The 23196-nt window shown below is 43.0% G+C and overlaps 1 protein-coding gene and 1 long non-coding RNA gene across 5 annotated transcripts in view; one reads left to right on the top strand and one right to left on the bottom strand.

Moving 5' to 3' along the window:
• The window catches only part of LOC146081141 (uncharacterized), a 67520-nt gene extending 62906 nt beyond the window's left edge, over positions 1-4614 (bottom strand). For both annotated transcript variants that reach the window (XR_014475069.1, XR_014475070.1), the window contains exon 1: positions 4507-4614. This is a non-coding gene — a long non-coding RNA (uncharacterized LOC146081141). The remainder of the gene's footprint in view (positions 1-4506) is intronic.
• LOC146081135 (ATP-binding cassette sub-family B member 5-like) overlaps positions 1-23196 on the top strand; it is an 82551-nt gene that overhangs the window by 21708 nt on the left and 37647 nt on the right. The window contains exons 1-10 of one of the 3 annotated variants that reach the window (XM_083189123.1): positions 4702-4786; positions 6595-6722; positions 10075-10135; positions 12766-12916; positions 14053-14095; positions 14564-14755; positions 16956-17127; positions 21101-21225; positions 21541-21715; positions 22012-22125. In XM_083189123.1, coding sequence (XP_083045249.1) covers positions 4739-4786; positions 6595-6722; positions 10075-10135; positions 12766-12916; positions 14053-14095; positions 14564-14755; positions 16956-17127; positions 21101-21225; positions 21541-21715; positions 22012-22125 — 1209 coding nt within the window. In that variant the 5' untranslated portion in view covers positions 4702-4738. Of the gene's footprint in view, positions 1-4701; positions 4787-6594; positions 6723-10074; positions 10136-12765; positions 12917-14052; positions 14096-14563; positions 14756-16955; positions 17128-21100; positions 21226-21540; positions 21716-22011; positions 22126-23196 lie in introns of those variants that run through there. The other 2 variants (XM_083189124.1, XM_083189125.1) reach the window with 2 other exon arrangements.

The following is a 23196-nucleotide window of genomic DNA, read 5'->3' as shown; positions in this document are numbered from 1 at the left end:
TGTCTTCGATAAATTTAGCGAAACCCGTGCTCGTTCCTTGGCCTCTTTTTGATGAACTACTCCATCTATCGAGCATGGGATTAATCACATTATTGAAGTCTCCCATACATAAAACCAGGGACTGCGGTGAAATAGAAATAAACTCAATGGCCTTGTTGAGAATCTTGTATGCAAAAGGGGGAGGGATATATATTGACAAAATAATCATTTGTATTTGTCCAACCACACAGTCGAGACAGATATAACAGCCTTGCGGATCAATTAATACTCTGTTACAAATAAATGGAAGTGATTTCTTGATTAATACCGATACCCCCCTAGATGTTGAGGTAAAAGGGGCGTGAAAGTAATGCCCAATCCATGGTCTTTTAACGGCCATGACCTTCTTGCCCACCAAATGTGTTTCAGATAAACACATAATATCTGCCCCATATTCTTTAAGCTTATGTAGCACCAGTGATCGTTTAATTTTATCATTAGCCCCCCATATATTCCATGCTAGGGCTTTAATCCTCTCGGGCCTCATGGCGGTTTTTCACTTCTTGACTGGGAGGTTGGAAACTGCCACATTTGTATATTATTCCTTAAACTATACAAAATTAACAAGTGCCTACTCACATAAACACATACAATACCACAACAGTTAACACTTACCCCCCAACCCACCCCCCCCACCCCCCACCCTGTATACCATTTCCCACCCTGGCATATCTAACTCCCCTCTCCCAATAGAAACTAACCCTGAGGGCTCTAACTACTTAAGCCACCATAGTGCGGTGAGCTCCCTGAAAGGAATTACTCTACATTATTGTAACTAATTCTCTTTTTCCTTTTTTAATAAATCTTAATCTCTCCCTGCTGCCATCTGATATGGGCCAGGAGCCCACTTGTCCAACCAGCCGGCGGCATCTCTCGGACTTGTAAAGAAGACAGTCTCTGCGCCTGCCACCACCCTGAGCTTAGCAGGATATAACATGGCATATTTAATGCCTTTTTCACGCAACCTCCGTTTAATTTCAATAAACTTTGCTCTTTCTTTTTGAGTTTCGATTGCGTAATCCGGGAAAACGGAGATTCTAGCCCCATTGTGTTCAATGGTATTTTTTTCTCGAGCCAGTCGCAGCACGGAGTCTCGGTCTTGGAAATGTAACATTTTAACAATCATCGTTCTTGGCGGAGCGCCAGGTGGTAAAGGTCTCAGGGGGACCCGGTGCGCTCGCTCAACCGAGAAGAACTTGGAGAAGGCTTGGTGCCGAATTTATCTATTAGCCACCCTTCAACAAATTTTGTGGGGTCAGTCCCTTCTTCTTTCTCAGGCAGTCCAACGATTCTAAAATTATTTCTTCGTCCTCTCCCCTCAAGATCATTAAGCTTTAATTTTATTTCTCTCATTTGATTGGATAGCGACTCCACTTTTCCTACCAGGGTGATGTTGCTATCTTCAAGCTTAGAGACTCGACCTTCAGCTTCTTTAATTTGTTCTTTCACAGCTTTAATGTCTTGTCTCATAAGCGCCACATGTCTGTAGGTCTGAAACTTTCTCCAGCAATTTCCCTTCGCAACTTTTTATAGCCTCCATAAGCTGTTGTAGAGATATATCTTGTACCTCCTGAGGTTCACTGCCTTTGGTTGGTGTTGATAGTGGAGTGGACGCGGGGGTCAATGTTTTTGTGTTAGGTTGTGATCGAGCATATTTTTCTAATTTGGCTGCAGCGTTAGCATTCCCTGTTTTGCCCATCTTTCACCGTGGGTTGTAACGGTAGCACAGTCAATAGTACAGTCAATAGGCTTATAGATAAGGCACTTAGAGTCCAAACCGGGAGGATAGAAAGGAGCAGTAGCACAAGCTCCACCTGTCGCCTTGTTGGACTGAGTGAGACTTCGTGGGTATACTCCTTATATGCACTCCCTCCGGTATACAGCCCAAGACCCACAGCCTCACTGGCAGTATATTCTCCTTTCAGCGTTTATACACTGTTTCCCTGTTGGGTTATCTGGGTCAGGGGGTCTTGGGGAAAAAACAGGTAAGGTTTTTTGTGGGCAATGGGCAGAGGGGGCAAATAACACCCAATTTCACAGCAATAGTACAGCCAACTTTCTGCCTCTTTCCCACAGCATTGAGGGAGACACAGTCAATTTGGTAAAGAGAAAAAGTACCTTACTTTACTAAGGGTAAAACGCGGCACTTGCGGTCTCATATAATTCTGCTCCCCTGAGTACTTCAACTGTCTTCAGCCTGCATATATTCGGTCCGTCTTCGGACTCCTGTAGCATAATATACCGCCTTCCTCAAATTCCAACTGCCCCCAGACACCGTTACAGCAGCCACATAACAGTCAGACGTATTCCACCCAACGGGGAGATAACACAGGTCCGCGTTCAGGGTTCAGCAATGGCTCGTGGACATCAGGGAGCGCTAAGCCTGGTAGGCTGCAGGGAGGCAATCCACGCGCCCACCACGATAATCGCTGCTCGCTGCGGCCTGCACGTTGTCACCGGCGTCCGGCAGCGCTCGTCACACACCAGCGCGTCACTCGCGCACGTCACTCAGTGCGCCCAGCTCTCCCGGTCCACACCGCGTACCACGAGTCTGCGGCCTCACTCCACAGCCTCCACCGACAGGGGCACAGTCGCGCAACCGCCCAATACAGCAGGGATCCCCGCGCTCAAATCAATCACCACATCGGGGGAAAAAAAAGGGTATGTGTCGGATAATCTTTCAGGGAGCTCTCTCTCCACACACCTCACTCCCGCACCGCCGTGGCCACGCCCCCCCAAATCCACATTTATTTTGCTTACATATATGTTTCTGGTATATTATGTTTATTGATTGGTGCCAATTACTGGATTCATCTGAATTTCAAGTTTACATAACAATTTGTATTTCTAAATCACTTAATTACCTCATCAATCCCCAATGAATGAACCATCTACATAATCATGATTGTTAATTAGTTGATTGGTTGCTTGTTTATCACTCTCCAATTTTAACTTTTTGAAGCTTGATACATCTGGCCCTTACTCAGAATTCTATAAAAATGAATGTTACGATCAATGACGTGGCAACAGTCAGACTCCCGACAGACCCCGCAGTGGCATGGGGCTGCTTGGTGACTTGTGGGCACTGGGAGTTCTGGGATGACAACTGTCCTGGTCTGCCACATCACTGCCAGTGCAGCAGAGAGAAACAGCCCATCACCTCAGAGGAGATGCTAGAATAGGCCAAGGCCATTTTGGGAGGGACATATTCAATAGGCCAAGGCCATTTTGAGAGAGACATTTTCAATAGACCAAGGCCATTTTGAGAGGGAAATGTTCAATAGGCCAAGGCCATTTTGGGAGGGACATATTCAATAGGCCAAGGCCATTTTGAGAGAGACATTTCCAATAGGCTAAGGCCATTTTGAGAGGGACATTTTCAATAATATGAAGAGGGCAGGTCTGCGGCTAAGAGAGAGACTCCCTGACAGCGGGCAGAACCCTTTACAACAAGACGTACAAGAAGAAGATACTATGGGGGTGTGGAGAGTAAGCATCTAATGACGCGTGAATAGTTGAGATCCAGTTTGAACCCAAAAACTGTAATATGGTATGCTTCCTTTAGGAAAGGATTGTCTAGCAAGATTGCTGGTATTTAAATGGTGATCATGCATTAGGTAGAGAAAAAAGTGGGAATGCTTCATAGATAGTGCTCTTAATTTTGGTACGAGCATTTTATGTGTTGTACGTGGATCACTCTTATGTGTGTCAAATAAATCTTTTTTATCTGCACTATAAGGCGCCCTTTGCTTCTTCTATTTTAAACATATATATATATATATATATATATATATATATATATATATATATATCCACGAAACAGAGGCACACGGACACCAGTCAGCAAATTCAAATCAATGTATTGGGCATAGCACTATCGATAGTGCTATGCCCAATACATTGATTTGAATTTGCTGACTGGTGTCCGTGTGCCTCTGTTTCGTGGATCTGTATGGAATTTATTTGGAGTGCACCGGATCAAGCTGTCTGGGAGTGCCGGCATAGAAGGAGCATATATATATATATATATATATATATATATATATATATAGCAGTCCAATGACCACGCAATGGGGAAACAAACGGCACTCAGGAGACTTGGGTGACAAAAACATATATATTGGGGTCAAATAAGGGGAACGTTTCGGGGGATTGAACCCCTTCTACAGGCTGTAGGTTGGGGCTTTAGAAGGGGTTCAATTCCCTGAAACGTTCCCCTTATGTGACCAGAATATATATGTTTTTATATAGATAGATATAGAAAAAGGGTACTGGAAAGTACAATATAAGGCATCAGATAAATAAAGCAGTGTCCTGACTATCATGAATGATTAGCAGTGTAATCTACTGTGATTGGGGTCCCTAGAGTCTCAGCCCTGTTAATTGTTAACCCCAGGAAACCATGTGTTCAGCTATTGGAGACCACATCTATGAGTACTTATAAGTATAAGGATAGCACTGCGTTACCTTGAAAGAGGTGCTCAGGATACTGGGGGGCCGTTCAGGAGGTGAGACCCCGTTTGTGCACAACAGGGGCCACGAGAGACAGGCTTGCTCTTTGCTGGAGGTGGGGACTTAATCACTCATTGCTAAAATGAATACGTAATACTTGTGCAATACCAACCTTTAAACTCATTCTCTTTAATAATTAAATGTTATGACTCAAAGATGAGTAATCACCGGGTCTGCTTTCATATAAATGAACAAACCAGGTGAAATCATTCTTACAAACAACTTCTACAAACAGGTCAGTAATTAGCTTTTTTTTTAAGTTGTGCAACAATTACATGTTACATTTTGTAAACGTATTGTAATTGTGATTCATATTTGTGACAAACTAAAAAAATTCTATACTTAATTTTTCATAATTTATCTAAATAAATCATTGTTTTTGTGGCAGAATGTTTTGTGTGCTGATTTTCACATAATGCGATTGGTTAGAATAAAAATGTGGATAAAATAAAACAGATTGTTACAGTATATAGTAAAGTTAAAAAATAAAATAATTCTAATGTGTTCAAACTATCAGGTTCAATTGTATTCCTTCTGTATTATGACACTGAGCAAGCTATAGGGGAATCCATACCAATAAAAAAATTATGGTCTATCCAATTTAAATGTTTTTTTTTTTAGCATTTATTTTGCATTATTTCATTATTTCTTCATCATTTAACCAAGTAATATATATATTTTTGTATCTGCTAAGCTTTAGTGTGGATTTATTTACTGTATGGGGTATACAGTGTATGAGATGAAAGTTCAGTCAGATATGGTATTGCTTGCTGCAAAATTGTCTGGATAATGACAGTTATTGGCTTGTAAAATCAGTCATCTTCAAATAGTCAAATTAATTTGAAGAAAACTATTTAAATGGGATTATTATCAGGCATCGGACTTGTTGACAACCCATACAATGATACTGCTGTGTGACTAGATTTTTTTAGTATTGTGTTGGGATATATAACAGTAAATCTAAACCCAGGGCCGTCTTAACAGCAGTGTGGGCCCCTGGGCAAAGCAATGCACTGGGGCCCTTTCCCATTCTCCCCTCCTAGGGGTGGGGGGTGCTATCAGCAGCAGATTTGATGTCTCACGGGTGGCAGGGGGTGCTCTATCTTCCACTCAACATGTAGGACCTGGAGCAGTAACTTCTGCTAATTACTCCTTTACTGCACAGGTGGTGGGAGGGAGAACACTGACGTGTGCGTTTTATACACAGGGGAGGGTTGGATAATGGAGTGGGCTTAATATTCCTCATTTTCCGGTGGAAGTGCAGCTTGTTTGACTGCAGATATCGCCATTATTTGGAAACAGATTTCTTAGCCTTCAATAGTATAAAAACCTAGAGTCCCAAGTTTCTGGAGGTGCTGGGGACTTGAGGATCAGAGACCAGGAGCCAGAGCAATCCATTGACAAAAATATAAAACTGTACACCAGATGTTTGGAGCTGGAGCAGGGACCGGCTGCTGGAAGGCTGATATCTCTGGTTCTTGGCATGATAGAGACAAGCCTCTAGTGTCAGCAGAAAGGGGAGAGTCCCAACTTTTGGAACATATTCTCTGAAAAACTCTAAATCAGAGAGAACCTGAGAAATATGACTGGGAAGTGCAATTAACAGGTCGGATGTGGACTGCTGTTTGAAGTTGGATATCTCCAGTTTCCCAGGGCCGATTTTCAAAATTCTGGTATCTCTGGAAAAAGGGGATCCTCAGGTATGGCCCTTATACACCTGGTGCCCCTGGGCAAGTGCCCATTAAGCCCATACAAAAAGACAGCCCTGTTCTAAACCCATATATGACCTGAATTCTTCCATCAATAAATGTATGTTCAGAGTGCTGTGGACATTGAAATTTATGCAAACTAAGGTGAAAAAGTATGATAGAACTGTGAGCAAACCTGAGTGTAATTTAATCGATTACACTATTTTTAATACATAATATTAGTTGACTTTCCTATATTTATTTTAAAGTGCGCTCGTATGATGTTGAAAACAAACTCTCGTTAATTGTATATTTTACGTTTGTTTTTATTCCATGTCACCCTTCCATTCTTTAGTGGTTTTCTTGGTTGCGTGGCTTAAAAGAAAGGATGACTGACACAGAGACCATTGATGTGAAGGCCGATAACATTTATCCTACGACAGAAACCTTACTGGATGAAGTACAAGTACAAGAAGACAACATGTATGTACAAATATAGACATTATTCACATCTGTGTTGTTTTCATTAGTTATATCAATTATAGCTACTTTTGGGGGGGTATTCAATCACCGGCGACCATCTCCTGAGGGGGAGATGGTCGCCGGGCCCTATTCAATGCTGTCTTCCCTGGGGAGTTCGGCAGAACGAGCCCGACTTCACAAGCAGTCGGGCTCGTTCTGCCGAAAGCGGCCAGGAAGTGGCTAGCTGCTGGCTGCAGCTCGCCTCTTCCCGGCCGCAACTCGTGGTCACGCCCACCTCTTGTCCCGCTGCTGGCGGGACATTGAATACCACCTGCATGTTCTCGGTCGAGCAGACCAAGAACGGGACAGGGTCACAGCCAATGTTCCCTCTAATTTTACAAAGGCTGTGTGCGGCAAAAGATTTTGGCTGTGCAACTTTTGTGCGTCACTTATATATAACCGGAAAATGACGTTCAGCATTTGTGTTAACTTTACTTCAAACTGATATTAAACATTTAAACATTCAAAAACAGCACACAATGTAGGTTATGGGTGAAACACACATTAATTGAGTCCACAACTGCAAAAAGGGACCACTGCTGCTTTGTGCGCTCTGTTGTAATGTCTGTGCGCACGCTCGGCAAGTTGTGTGCGCGCGCACAGCTTAGAGGGAACACTGGTCACAGCTGTCAAGCAAACTCGACAGCCGTGACCCCCAGATTGAATGACCCCCATAGTATGTTCATTTTTGGAAGAGTTTCATAAAGTGCGGGATTTTATGAATTGGTTCACTTTTATGATAATGTGTAGCAAGTTATAATCATTCATTTACTTCTGTTACTTATGACTAGATGCATTACAATGGGTTACATGTATTTTTCATCATTAATGTTTTTGTTTAGTAAAACACATGAATATAATACACTTAAGAGGACTGCTTGAGGCACAAGTTAACAGTTTTTGGAAGGGGCTCTATAAGCATTCACTGGTATGCTGCATAAGAAGAGTCCTCACCCATTCATGTACAATTCTGTCTTTGTAAGACTTAAGGTGGCCATACACATGCAGATTTATCTTCAGATCTGGCTGGTTGGAACAAAAACATGGTTATGGATGAGAGCAAATGACAGTTGACCATTTGCTTGGAAATGCTGGAAAACTGACAAACTGTCACTCATCCATAACCACGTTTTTGTTCCAACCAGCCAGATCTGAAGATAAATCTTACTAGTGTATGGGCACCTTAAATGGGCAATGAGCATTTTATACTGCATGACGGGTCCTCTGTAAGATATATGAGGACTTGTCATGCAGTATAAAATGCTCATTGCCCATTTAGTCTTACAAAGACAGAATTGTACAAAATATAAGCAACTCAACTGTAATAAAACTTAGGCGGAAATTTACTAAAGCTTCTAAAAATGCAAAGAGGTGATGTTGCCCATAGCAACCAATCAGATTCTCTATATCATTTTCTAGGATGCAATAGAGAAATGATAGAATCTGATTGGATGTTATGGGCAACATTATCTCTTTTCATTTTTAGAAGCTTCATTTTTAAGCCCCATACACACGGGCCATTCATTTTCTATTCAATCCCGAATTGATCGGGATCGAATCGCACGGGACAGTGAACACATTAGTTTGAGACTATACAGTACAGATCTGAACTATATAGTCTTGCCTGCACAGTCCATTTTTCTATTTGATTTTGAAGCAGTGGGGCTGCGCATTGGGATCTAATCGGGATTGAATGCAGCTGAAAACCGTTAAATTTTGATTCGAATTTTCACTGTATAAGCAAAATTGTATAGAAAAATAGTCCAAATCAAACCATGTGTATGGGCTTGAAAGTGAAGAAGTTGCCAAAAGCAACATTGTGATAAATACAGCCCCAAGCTCATATTAGAAACAGCAGATGAATCCATAGATGTTTAATAAGTCACTTTATGAAATATGAATTTTACTAGTAACCCCGCTCGAAGCAAATGCTTCGAAAGCTAGTCTGCTACCTTGTGATTGCCTCTGTGTTTGTGCATGCGTAAGAGGGAACGAGATGCAATTTCACTCACTGCCATCAGATGGCAGTGTTTTGGAGCCACACAGACACTAGACATATACAGTATACAGTATATAGATGATGTTTTGAGTTTGAATAGAAGTTTGAACTTGAATATACTGTAGTTTCCGTGTGTGTGTGTGTGTGTGTATATAGTTATTTCCATATGGGGGACGTTAAAGAACTAATTTGTTTCTAAAGAGCTTGTTGTATGTCATAAAATAGAATTATTGGCTGATAGTTGCCTGAAAGATTTGGCCTAAGGTCTGTATATGTGAGTGAGTGGTTACATAGGCCCTTATTCTGATCGGTGCGGCCGGAGCCGCATATGCGGCTCCGACCGCACCAGACGAATCCCCGCCTTCCATACGGATCGCCACGGCCGTCCGTACGCGGCCATGTGGCGATCCGCATGATTGTGGACGGGGATACGCCTCCTCCATGGTGGGAGCAGCCCCTGCATTCGATGGTCGCCGAACATCGAATGCAGGGCCGCACGCTCCACAAGGTCCCGCAACACAAGACCACACGGACACTTGTCCGTGTGAAATCTTGTATGGGGGCGGGCAGCTGACATCCGGCGATGTACCCACGCGTCATAGCCTCATTAGCATGCGTACGCCCCGCGTTTGCATGGGAACGCCCATGAAACGCGGGGCGTATGCATATGCAAATGAGGCTTCGTAGCCCCTCACGCCCCTATCCACCCCCTTTGCGGCGGACAAAATACGTGTACGGCGATTTCGGCTGCACATGCGCAGAGTGGCCTCTGCACATGCGCAGACCGAAAACATCGGCGGAACGGCCGCATGTGGCCGTTACCGCTTCAACCAGAATAAGGGCCATAGTTATGCTGCCAGTACTTCCGGGTCCTGTGCAATTTCTATATACATAGTCCAAATGACCAGGTTATATTTGGTTTAATCAGTGCAGTGGGCCATACATGAGACACATGTAGTATCCCTAGGAACTTTCAGGAGACATCCAGCTTTTTGGGTAGTTCCCAGATGCCCCAGAAGAGTGGGCACCCCCCTATTTCGGGAAATTACGGGGTCCTCAAGGAGGGGTGGGACTAGTGATACACTTCTATGAAAAATGCATAATTTCGGCATTAGGCCCACCTGCATCCTGCTCCAGATTTTTCTTAGAAAGGAAAAAGACAAGGTAGACAAGTATGATATGTAGTCATGTATTCAGATTTACTACAAGGGCATGCAGGAATATTAGCAATCTCATATCATATTCTATGCTCAGTTGCTGGAAATATTTACTGACTCATGTGGTTGTTTACTGAATCTTACATTGCTTTCCTAGGGAAGAAAATGACAAAAAGCAACAAAAAGAAAAAATGAAGACTGTTGGTCCGATTCATATTGTAAGTCAGTATATAAGATGGGCGCTTTTAAATCAGATTCCTGTATACTAAACACCATCATGTCACTAACTGAAGTGCAGAGAAAAGGTCAGCTCAGAAAGAACAGTATCAAACACAAGTCAAGTCTTAAACCGCTTTAACACTGCCAAAACGTTTAAAGAACCAGTATTTTTAAACGGTATTTAAAACGGGTCTGAGCCTTCACATTGCGGTAGATTACCGTTTTAAATACATAAATAATGGCTCTGAAACGTGTAGGACTCTGCTTTTTAAGCGTGTTGAAATAACGGTTATCTTTAACCGGTAAATCAACTCTGACACTTTCCCACTGCAGCCTTAAACGTTTTGAAGTGGGGAAAAAATGGCAATATACCATTTAACAAGTGCAGTGTGAAAGGGGTATTTAGCTAAGGGAAATTTAATGAATGGTGCAGAAATGCAGGATTGTAACATGTGTAGGGATGAACTATAGCCATACAGACCAGCACTGGAGCAGAAATGAATACACAGTAAGGATGTAGCTTAGACATAAAGCAAGAGAAATTAATCAGGAAGACTAGTAACGGAGCAAAGTCTCTTCTCCAGGATCAGATAACCTCCGTAACTTGCAATAAATAGTATTGTGTAGATATGTGTTGTCACTTGGATAAGGTAGAAAGGATACTTTGTGCTTTGGAGGAGATATAATATAATAATATATAATAATAATAATAATAATAATATGTTTTATTTATATAGCGCTCGTTCTCCAATAGGACTCAAAGCGCGTCAAAGATAGAATGATTGTGATACTGTAAAAAAAACAATGAGGTACAGAAAAGCTTTTCATAAATGATACTTAGGGGAATAAACGGAAATGCTTGAGAAAACAGGAAAGTCTTGAGTTTTTGAAGGATTCTAGAGTGGGGGCCTCTTGACCTGTATAGGGACCTGTATAGGGAAGTGAGTTCCATAGAGTCAGAGCCGCATGTCTAAAAGCTTGACCCGACTCAGACAAAAGTGTGCATTAATATTTATACGGAATGTAAAGATAGTGGAGCAGGCAATAAAGGAAGGCAAATCAGTTCCAAATTCCAGAGAAAGTATTGGGCAAACAGCTGAGTAGCAGATTATCTGGTTCACAACCAAGGCAGTCAGTATTGGGGGCAAACAGAGGGAATAACAGGGACTGAAAGCCAAAATTGGTATATAGATGAACTATAACAGGAGAATAAACTGATAGTCTCAGGCATGCTAAACAATCACCTAGCACTGAATTCTAGGTCTGACGCTGATTTATACAAACTGACAGTATGTATCTAAGTAACACAATAGCTGATTACTACTGCTGCACATATGCAGTTCGGGCTAAAGGATTCCATAGAGAACACCACAGTGATCAGATGGGCCCAGATATCAGGAGGGGCCCGGTATGGGGGTTGTGTGACTAGACCACTTCATGGACAAGTTGCTATGGTCTGTGCTGCAATTAAGATTGGAGGGTGCCGGACGGGGTCCCGACAGTCGGGATCCCGACAGGCATTTACCCGACGTCGGGATCCCGACTGTCAAAACACTAACAGCCAGGTTCCCGATGGCCGACAGCTATTTTCCCTCTTGGGGGTCCACGACCCCCATAGAGGAAGAATAGAATAGGTGGCTCGCGTAGCGAACCACCGTGCCCGCAGCATGTCGAGTGCAGCGAGACCGCAAGGGGCTTAGTTGCGCTCACCATGCTGTCTGGGTCCGGCCAGTCGGGATCCTGACGTCGGCCTAATGACTGTCGGGATCCCGACTGTCGGACCCCTGTACCACACCCAGATTGGAGGGGTCATGATTTCACTCCTAAGCCCTTAGAGAGGCTTGAGTATTGCACTCCTTCTTACTCATTTGTTGCTGTTGGAAAGAGCACCTGACAAATGTCCTTTCTGATTGTCAGAAGCTGGAATACTATAAATCAGCTTATATTGCAGCTTTCAATGCCCAAAGCCCCCATGTGAACTTGTGAGTGGTGGGCCCAGGTTCAGAAGTATAATTTGGCCCTATACCAGTGTGAGACAGGAGTACAAGCTGCTGGTCTGGGTAGCAGTGGACCTCTTAGTCTTCAGGGGCCCCGGTGCAATACACCTGCTGCACTTGCATTTGCAGACTTGCATGGGGCGGGATCTGGGAGGTAGGTAGCTGATCGCAGTCTTCTGCAAATTCACACAGCAGCGATCAGGTCTGAATCAGGCCCATTGTTTGTTTTAGAAACAAATTATTGCTTTTTTTTGTGCTTTACTTACTGTACAAACATGAATCAGACCTACAGATGGAGCCGGCTTTAACGGCTTTGGCAAACGGAGCCTGCCGCTGGTCCCCGCCACCTCCCCTGCTGGTCCCCCTCACCGCCCCGACCCCCCACTCCGAACTGGGCAGCGTCTCCCTGAAGCGGAGACGGGCAGGGAGATGCTGCCCAGCCGCCGTGATACTGGGACGCGCGTGCGTGTGAGACGCACGCGCGTCCCAGTCTCTATCGTCGGCGCTCACCAGTGCAAGGGATCTGGCGAGCGCCAGCCAAGGATGGCTGACACTCCATCTGTATTTCTATTTATAAAGTGACACTTCTACATTCACATTGAGTTTCTTATTTTCTCTTCTGTTGTTGATAGTTTCGATTTGCAGATGGGCTGGATATATTTTATATGATTGTTGGATTCCTTGGAGCAGTGTTGAATGGTATCTGCCACCCTGTAATGCTCATTGTGTTCGGCGACATGGCTGACAGCATAGTGTGTTATAACTCATCCCTCCAAAATACATGTAAGAATCTATTATTGCCAGATTTACTGCATTGGTTGTAACCATAAAATTAGGAGTTTCTGGACATAGAAAACTGCTTATTATCCCATTGCTAGAAATACTGAAGCACCATGGACATGCAGGCTATTCAATTATAATACATGAGCTGTTTTAGTATTTGTGCAGGATATACGTCTGACATCACCAGTAGTAAAAATATATTTCTCTCTACGGTGGCCATGTTAGGACATCGCGGACTAACAAAAATAGTACACACATTGCGGTAATACAGATGCAAAAAAGAGTGCCTGTGAACGGGTGAATGACTCCGCAGGCACCCACATCCTACATGTGCAGCACTTTATAATTGTGAGATAAACTATATGCAGCTCTGCACTGTTAATCTTACATGAGATGTGTATTACAACAAAGTGCAGACTCCTGCGTAGTGAGAGGAGCCAGGTGCTGCACTGTGCAGCACTTGGCTACTGTCACAGTGTAGGAGGTGGCGCTGCAGCCAGAGCTGTCTCCAGGAGCAGCCTGAACCTCCCAGATTCTGTGGGGACAAGTATGGAGGATAGGATCTTCCTATGAGGCCACGATTCCCACCCTTTTTGCCAATATGTGCCACACATCATGTACCCTCTGCACCAGCCAGGGCTGTCATCAGAAATTGGGGGGCCCGAGGAAAGACAAAATTGGTAAGGCCCCTTCTTGACACCCCCCCCCCCCGCGTGCTTGGTGAGACCTCTGGTGTCCACAGCACTGGCCACACTAATCTACCTCTACTGTACATTGCTTCAATGGAAATGTGAACTTTCTTATGACAAATTATACTTGATAGACACCAGACCTGAGCCCCTTTTCTGTTTGGGCCCGGGACTGGAGTCGTGGCAGTCCCACTCTAGTGGCTGCCCTAGCACCAGCTAACCACAAAGGTAGGGACTTCATGCACACATCTTAAGGTACGCACAACACATTATTTTTCACTAAAATGATTTATTGAAGTATGTTTTTGAAATGTTGAGTGTAAAAATACACAGAACTTGTACAAACAATCATGAAATCAATCACAAGGTGCGATAAAGCATTTGGTTACGTAACATAATTTACATTGAAAGAAAACAGTAACTTTCCCTTTTTCTATTTTTAAACAGCTGAATGTCTACGGTTCAAACCACTGTCTGAGCAGATGACTGAGTAAGTTTAATATTGCTACTGTAACACATGGCTGTGTATGACTTAATACCCCATTCACACCACCAACCTGGCAATTACCTGGAATTTTTGAGTGATGGGTCATTTTGACGGGGGCAGCCTGACCCGAATTCACACCAGAAGCAAATTACCAGGTTAAAGCTTTTCAACCTGGGAATTTGCTGAAAAACCCATGGTTTGTTGTGAAAGGGTCAACCTGGGTCTTAAATCCCAAATCACTCACCCTGGTCAAGAGCAGCATCGGCGACCCGGAATTTAAGACCAGAGTTGACCCTTTCACACCAAAGATTAACGCGGATTTTTCAGCCAATTCCCAGGTTGAAAAGCTATAACCCGGTAATTTGCTTCTGGTGTGAATGGGATATAAGTTTTTTATTTTTTATATTTCTGCACCACTTTCCTATGTGTGTGTATTATGGATTATTAAGAGGTTGTCACATCTCTCCCCAGGTTTTCCTTGTACTATGTAGGAATTGGAGCTGCTGTTATCATCTGTGGATACTTCCAGGTATCCCTGTGGGTTCTAGCTGCTGCCAGACAGACACGGAAAATGAGGAAACTGTTTTTCCATTCAGTATTATCCCAAGAAATGAGCTGGTTTGATGTCACCAAATCTGGAGAACTCAACACTCGTCTTACAGAGTAAGAGACCTACAATATTGTCTAGTGTTGCTTGCATACAGGGGTTAAAGTCAGAGCCGAATTTCCCATTAGGCATGTGAGGCATGTGCCTAGGGGCGGCACATGTTTGGGGGCGGCACTTGGATGCCTGTGATATTACTGTCAGCCCAAAATGTACCAATAAAAGCAAAATATCCACTGTACTGTACTATATTCCATCTTAAATAGAGTGTAAATGGAAAGGACATGCAGATACTGCCCCTGTAACCTGTCCTACTTAGTAATATGTATACATAATAAAAGAACATGTCACAGTTAGTGGTTTTTTTATAAATCCATTATATTGGCTATTATCAAATGAGGGCTTATAAGTAATCAATAAAAATAATACAATTAGGTGTGTGTGTTTGTGGGGGGGGGGGTGCGAACATTATTGTTGTGCCTAGGGGCGCCCTTATCCCTAAATCCGCCCCTGGTTAAAGTATGTGTGTGGGGGAACAGGGTGGTAGGGGGAACTCAGTTCCACCTCCACCATAGCCTTGCAAAATAATTCCAACAGAAAATCCTTTCCCAGTGGCTCCCCCTTCTCCCACTGCTGAAGTGAAAAAGGGAGGAGAGGGAGCTGCTAGAGGGACAGAGACAGATATGTGTAACTGGTACTACTGCTGTTGTGATGATGGGGGCGATTCGCTAACACAGAAATGCGGTAAAAACCCTGTTGTCTGGGTTTTTACCGCATTTCTGTATGCTCTAACCCCCCTCCGCAGTGTCACCACTGCGGAGGGAATCGCCAGCAAAAGCTGGCGATTCCCTGCAGAAGCCTATGGGCTTCTTACTGCAGCGCTGTGTGAGGGATCCGTCACGGATCCCTCCCAGCATGCCCTGCGGCCGGCGCGTCACTCTGCGCATGCGCAGATGGACTCCCGGGTCACAGACCTGGAAGTCCAGCACCGCATTGCAAGGGCCAGCTCTTATCGCAAGAGCTGTCCCTTGTGTTAATAACTGCATATGTTAGAGCATATGTGGTTATTAATAATGCGATGCCCGGCGATAATGAGCAGCGAATGTTACAACATCATGCCCCATGTGTATAAGTAATACTACTGTTGCCATTATGTGTAAGCGACACTACTGTGTTTAATGGTAGGATAAACAAGTTGCACCACCTCTCCAAGACCACTTTAAACCCTGCTTGCATATGAGGGGCAGTATTATCACAATCTGGAATGTGATAATTGACTTAATTGCAGTAATGTGTCAATTATCACATGCCGGGACAGAGCTTGCGAGAAAGCTCTGTCATAGAAATCCAAATACCACAAAACTCAGGGTATTTTTGGACATGAACATAATCAACACTCATTTTGCTTGTTTCCAGACTCTGTCAATGTTGACCTAAGGTATGATGACCATTCACATGTGTTGATTTAGTCACTGTTGACCATTAGTGGTTGAACTAGTGATTGTTGACCTAGAAATTGTCGACCCAGGGACCGGATACCATATATTCCATGGCGCCCACGGAGTACCTGTGTCCGGCACCGCACTGCACCACGCAGTAAAGTACAGATACTCCAAATAAACTACAGCTCCCATCAGATTTTTTTATGTCTTTTTTGTGGCCAGTTCGCATTTCCAGTATGGGAAATGCGATTTGATTCCAAAAAAAATGTGGGGTTCAAAGTAGTTTTTCACAAAAAAACTGCTCTAGAATCCCTTCAATACATTTCAGTGAAACTAAAATAGATTATTTATTTATTACCAGTTATTTATATAGCGCATACATATTCCACAGCGCTTGACAGAGAATATTTGAACCTTCACATCAGTCTCAGACCAAGTGGAGCTTACAATCTAGATTCCTTACCACATGTACACACACACACACACACAGACATTCTAGGGTTAATTTTGTTGGGAACCATTTAACCTACCAGTATATTTTTGGATTGTGGGAGGAAACCAGAGTACCTGGAGGAAACCCACGCAAGCAAGCAGAGAAAATACAAACTCTGCACAGTCAGGGCCATGGTGGGAATCGAACTTATAACCACAGTGCTGTGAGGCAGTAATGCTAACCATTACACCAACCGTGCTATCCCGATGTAAAAAGGGTTTTCATATTATTTTTGCAAAAATAATATAGAAAAATAGGCCCCTTAATCTTAATTTATATATTATCTTACAATTACTATTACTGATTGTGCTTTATTCCTGCTAGAGATGTCAATAAAATCAATGATGGAATAGGAGATAAAGTCGGCCATCTTGTGGAGAATTGTTCAACGGCTGTGGCAGGACTAGTGATTGGAATCTACAAAGGTTGGAAACTTGCTCTGGTCATCTTGTCCACCAGTCCACTTGTAGCTATTTCAACAGCCATATGCTCCAAGGTAATGACTGTGACATTTCTTCATAGAATAAGTTCCATAATGCTGCCATCCCCATAATACACTGAGGGGATGCTACTTGCTCAGGAATAGGCAGTTAAAGGTTTGCACCACATATAGAGGTAAAATTACTAAAACTTCTAGAAATTAAAAGAAGTGATGTAGCCCATAGCAACCAATCAGATTCTGTGTATAATTTTCAAGGATGCAATGATAGGCAGAAATGATAGGCAGAAATGATAGGCAGAAATGATAGACAGAAATGATAGACAGAAATGATAGACAGAATCTGATTGGTTGCTATGGGCAAAATCACCTATTTTTATTTTAGAAGCGTTAGTAATTTTACCTCATAGCATCTTGAGAAGATTGGCTCCTGATAGGCTGCTGCTAGTGTCACAGACCTGCTCTGGTGTATGATACAGCGACACCACCAGGCTGCGCAGCAACGAGCTCTGCCCGGCTCCCGCTGCCTGCCACCTTCTGTCATTAAACTCACCTTGGCAATGAGCATTTGTACTCCCCCTTGCCAGCGATTAGCATTTGCACTCCCCCTTGGCAACGAGCATTTGCACTCCCCCCTTGGCAATGAGCATTTGTACTCCCCCTTGGCAACGAGCATTTGCACTCCCCCCTTGGCAATGAGCATTTGTACTCCCCCTTGGCAACGATGAGCATTTGCACTCCCCCTTGGCAATGAGCATTTGCACTCCCACTTGGCAACGAGCATTTGCACTCCCCCTTGGCAAAGATGAGCATTTGCACTCCCCCTTGGCAATGAGCATTTGCACTCCCCCTTGTCAATGAGCATTTGCACGCCCTCTTGGCAATGAGCATTTGCACTCCCCCTTGCCCCCTTGGCAACAATGAGCATCTGAACTCCCCCTTGGCAACGAGCATTTGCACTCCCCTTTAGCAACAGGTATTTGCTCTCCCCCTTGGCAGCAAGCATTTGCAACTCCGCCATGGTAACGAGCATGAAGGCACTGGCATCGAGCTAGAAACCCCAAGCAATTAACAAGTATGTAAGTGAAACTTATATGGCATAATATATAATAGCCATTACAATGTGTGGCATAATGTATAATGGGCAGTATGATGTTTGGGATAATGTGTAATGGGCATTATGGTGTTTGGTCTAACTTGTAGTGGGCATTATAGTGTGTGGCCTAATGTGTAATGGGCATTACATTGTATGGGACAATGTGTAATGGGCATCACAGTGTTTGGTACAATGTGTAATGGGCATCTCGGTGTGTGGCATAATGTGTAATGGGCATTATGGCATGTTTTATACTTTTTAATGGTGCGCGCACTGTCCATATTGTCCCAACTTTAGAAAATAAAAAATAGTTGAGACCGGGCATAACGAGTAATGGGCATAATGGTGTGTGGCATAATGTGTAATGGGTATCACAGTGTGTGGCATAACATGTAATGGGCATTACAGTATGTGATGTAATGTGTAACTGGCATTACGGTGTGCAAAATCAAGAATGGAATTGAAGCAAAGGTTACAAAAATCATGATAAGGCAGGTCAAAGGGCGGGGCTGTGGGTGGGTCAATTGGTGGGCTGTGGGGCGGGCAACTGTCCAGGAATCTCTCAGCACAAAGGTGGTAACCCTAGCCACACTGTTTTTATTTAGTAATGGCATCTTCACTGCACTGCACTGAACACTACACAGCCACTGAACACTGTAGCTCCTATAGAGCAGGATTCTCTAATCTAAATATGCATAACGGGTTTTTACCACATTTTGATATGCAGCAGAATATTCGCTGCGGGGAGGGGGGGTATCGCCAGCAAAAGCTGACGATACCCCAAAAAAGCCTACGGCCTTCTTAACGCACCCATGCCGACCCAAACGGACCCCTGCAGCCTCGCGCCGACCCCCCTCGCCAGTGTCCGGGCAGCACAGCCCTCTAACCTCCTCCTCCCTGCACTGAAAATCCTCTTCTGGGTGCAGGGAGGAGGAGGAGAGCCCACCCGCAGCAGCACAGTGTCAACCGGGTAAGGGAGGGAGGGGGGAGCCGCCAGGACCCGCTAGCTCACCGCATAGGACAGCTCTTAACGCAAGAGCTGTCCTTTGCTATAATTATCGCATATGTCAGAGTATATGCGATAATTATGTCAGCGGTACCCGGCGATTTTGCGGCGGGGGCGCGGATGTTAGAGCATCTCGCCCACAAAGTGATAGTTGGCCTATCTGTGGATCCACCCACAAAACTACTTCCTGCTTTGATGTTTTGAGAGACTGCCTTGTTATGGCAGTGACTGGATGGTACACTGCAGAATTCCTCACAATTAATATAATAGTGCTCCCTGGTATATCCAATAATTTGTATATTGATTTGTAGCCTTTTCTTATCCTATACATGTCTATAATGTTATTTTAAAATGTTTAGGTTGCTCTTTCTGTCTTATTTTTCACAGCTATCATAGTATCACCAATATTATTTAGGGGCTTTAATCCATTTTTTTCTGGTAAAGACTGATTGAAAGACAATTGTTGTGGCAATATCTCTCATCTATGTGAACTTGGTGCTTCTACAGCACACAGGTTTGAATGCAGATTACGTAACTCCTGAGAAATTATTCTCCAGTGATCATGCAGGAAGCAACAGGACCACCACGGAATGCCCCATTCACTGCAGACAATCTGAAAGCTAGGAATGGGGGTACCTTATTTTAAAAAGAAGACTCCATCATTGTTATGTGGCCCCTAGTGGTAATTATCTGGTGGTCACCTGTGCTAACCAGGCATTATCAGTCTGCACTGCGGAAATATTAGTAGGCCCCCTATCTAAGCCTTGAATTGTTGGTGATGGGCTGGTTATTTACACCAATCTATGATTTACATTAAGTTGTTGCCAATGGCCTTGCAGTTGGCTCCATCTCCATCAAATCTTGGATTATTGGCAAGATGGCAATACTATGTGTAAGGTCTCATTATCTTTCTGAACAATCATACCTTCTCCCTTCTTTCAAAATATAATTAAACAAATGCTCTTTTACAGGCCAATATGGCTCTGTAGGGAAGAAGTACTACAACCGGGGAGGGGGGGGCGCTGACAGGTCGTCAGGGCCCCGGTAAAACTGGGAACGTGGTCACAAGGATGTGTGTGGCCATGCCCCTTTGGAAAAATAAAACTTTGGGCGGTCGGGCGCCGGTGGGAGCGCCGGCGGCATCGCACACCACTGTAGGGAGAGATGACAGGCTGCCGCTGCAGCTGCCTCTCTCTCTCCCCAGCTCAGAAAACGGAACTGAGCAGGCACCGTGTACTAAGCTGGGGAGAGAGGCCATAATGGGGTTTATTTACTAAGATTGCAGGTTTACTTCATATAGGAAGTTGCCTATAGCAAACAATTAGAATTTACTTCTTATTTATTTAGCACCTTCTAGAAGATAATAGATAAAATCGAATTGGTTGCCCATAGCAACTAGAGATGTGCAGGTTCTTATTTACTCTGATTTTAAAGCAGGATCTTATTGGCTATACCAAATCACATGACAGTTGTTGACAGTTGATAGCCAATAATATCCTGCTTTGAAATCAGAGTAAATAAGAACCTGCACATCTCTAATAGCAACATCTCATCTGCAATAGAACTCCCATCTTATATCAATAAACCCCTATGAGTCTTATCTTCAGTAAGTGTTTTGCTGATAGTGCTTGGGGCCTTCTAAATCTGGCATTATGTTTCTTAATTTTTAACTTTTTAAAACTGAACCACATTTATATCCACAGTGCAACGGTTATAAACAAATGAAGATGCTTTTGAATATTTGATGTGGTTTTGTCTATGATTTATTGTGGTCTATCAGTGGATGATTGCACTTAAAAGAATGTTAGTTTTGCAGATTAAACTACTTGAGTAGATGCATATTTAGAAATCTCCATGTGCTGTGGTCCTTGTTATATCTGAATCCCCAAATTCTGGTCATGTAACGCTATTTCATTGTAATCCTTTAGATGGTGGTAGCACTGACAAGCAAGGAGCTCTCAGCTTATGCAAAAGCTGGAGCCGTGGCTGAAGAAGTTCTCTCCTCAATACGGACAGTGGTGGCATTCGGAGGACAAGAGAAGGAAATTAAAAGGTTTTGGCTTTTTGTATATGCTATATATATAAAATAAATTTTATAAGAATGGGCAGCAAACTATTCTCCATCGATGGTGCTATTTGTCTTTTACTGTACATCGATGGCAGGAATATACAGACAGACAAGCATGGATAGGCATCACTACTGTGGGCCGAGTAGTGGTGGGCCAATCAGGAAAGGGTCGGGATAAGCACTGTGCACAAACAAAAAACTCTGGCATTAATAGCAGAGAAACATCGGACTGAAACCATTGACTACCAATGACAAACCATTGATGGTTAGTCTAACTTATGTACATTTGTATATTTTCAGGTACACAAACAATTTGGGAGAGGCCAAAGCAATTGGGATAAGGAAGGCTATAACTTCCCAGATGGCTGTCGGCTTTATGTATTTCTTTATATACGCCACCTATGGTCTTGGATTTTGGTATGGTACAACATTAATACTGGCAGGTGAAGGATACACCATTGGAGATACTCTTGTGGTAAGTTTAACAATTATAATGATTTATTTAAAAAAAAATGCATTTATATATATATATATATATATATATATATATATATATATATAGTTGCTGCGAGTCGGCACTCCATTATTGTTCAATAAATCTGCTTTATCAAGACCCACGAGTGCCGTTCCTTTGGACCCATTTGTACTATATATATATATATATATATATATATTCAGCTTTGAATAAGTAAAAAAAACTAATATATGGTGTATACATTGTTTAAATGATCAACACCACAGATACATATTACTTTCTTTCTGCACCTACAGGTCTTCTTCAGTGTAGTCATGAGCAGTTATTGCATAGGCCAGGCAGCTTCTCACTTTGATGCATTTTCCGTGGCAAGAGGAGCTGCTTACAACATATTTAACATCATTGATCAGGTAAGACATGGGGGGAGTTCAATCCGTGCCGGATTTTTTGCCAGGCGAAAAAGATGCAATTTTGGGGAATTAGATTTACCCTATTCAATCTTCTTAAAAAAATTTCACCTGGGCAAAAACTCCAAGTTGCAGATGTTTTGCTAAATTTTGGGTCTGTTTTTGCCCATTCCGAATTGCCTCCCCCCCCCCTAAAAAAAAAAAAGTTATGGGCGAAAACGCCCTCAATTGAATACGAATTGGTTAATCATTGCCATTTTTTTTAACTGGGGTAAATACGGCAGCTTGGTATTTTAAATTCATTTGAGCAAGACCAGGTTGTTTTTTGCCTTTGAAATTATTGGACTACTGTATGAAACCCCGGAGCCTATTATATTTCCTCATAGTGTACTAAGCTTTTATTTATTGAAAAATAGGCATTTACATTGTTACTTGCACTTGGTTGTGCTTTAACACAGATAGCACAACAATTATAATCATGGTGCATGAAGCCTTCATTTCACCAGGTGTGGATTATTATGTTGACCAATATTAGGCTGACAGCCATTTGGTTGATTTCATGGCAACTTGGTCAAAAGGTTCACAGGGTCAAAAGTTCAACAGTGAATAGGTCAAAGTCACAGGTTTTAGTTTTTTCTACTTTTTTGGGTGTAATTTAGTATATGCTTCGTCCAGCTGCGTGCAGGTTACTATTCACAATCATAGTACACATGGATGGTAAAGTATGAAACGGTACTTTTTCTGTACTAGTTTCACGGTGGCCGATATATCGGATGCGAAAATGGACGATCCGATGCAATTTTTTACCTGTTCATAACCCCACTATCCACTACGCATGGAGTTGATGTTATTGTCAACCTTAGGCATTGTCAATCTTTTATATGTTAACCTATTGTCCATGTTTTTTCTGGCGACCTATCATCTGGACCCCAAATTCACCATGGTTTGTTAAGTTTAACATATACAATTGTGAATACAGGTTGAGTATCCTGTAACCGAGTATCCATTATCCGAATTATTCCGAAAACCATACATTCCATGCTAAAAACTCACTGGGGACATCTGTAACAGCAC

This window comes from Crinia signifera, chromosome 5 (genome assembly GCF_055691185.1).
Source record: "Crinia signifera chromosome 5, ASM5569118v1, whole genome shotgun sequence".
NCBI classification, from domain to species: Eukaryota; Metazoa; Chordata; class Amphibia; order Anura; family Myobatrachidae; genus Crinia; species Crinia signifera.
The sequence above is the reverse complement of the archived record's forward strand: the minus strand, read 5'-3'. Positions and strand labels throughout refer to the sequence as shown.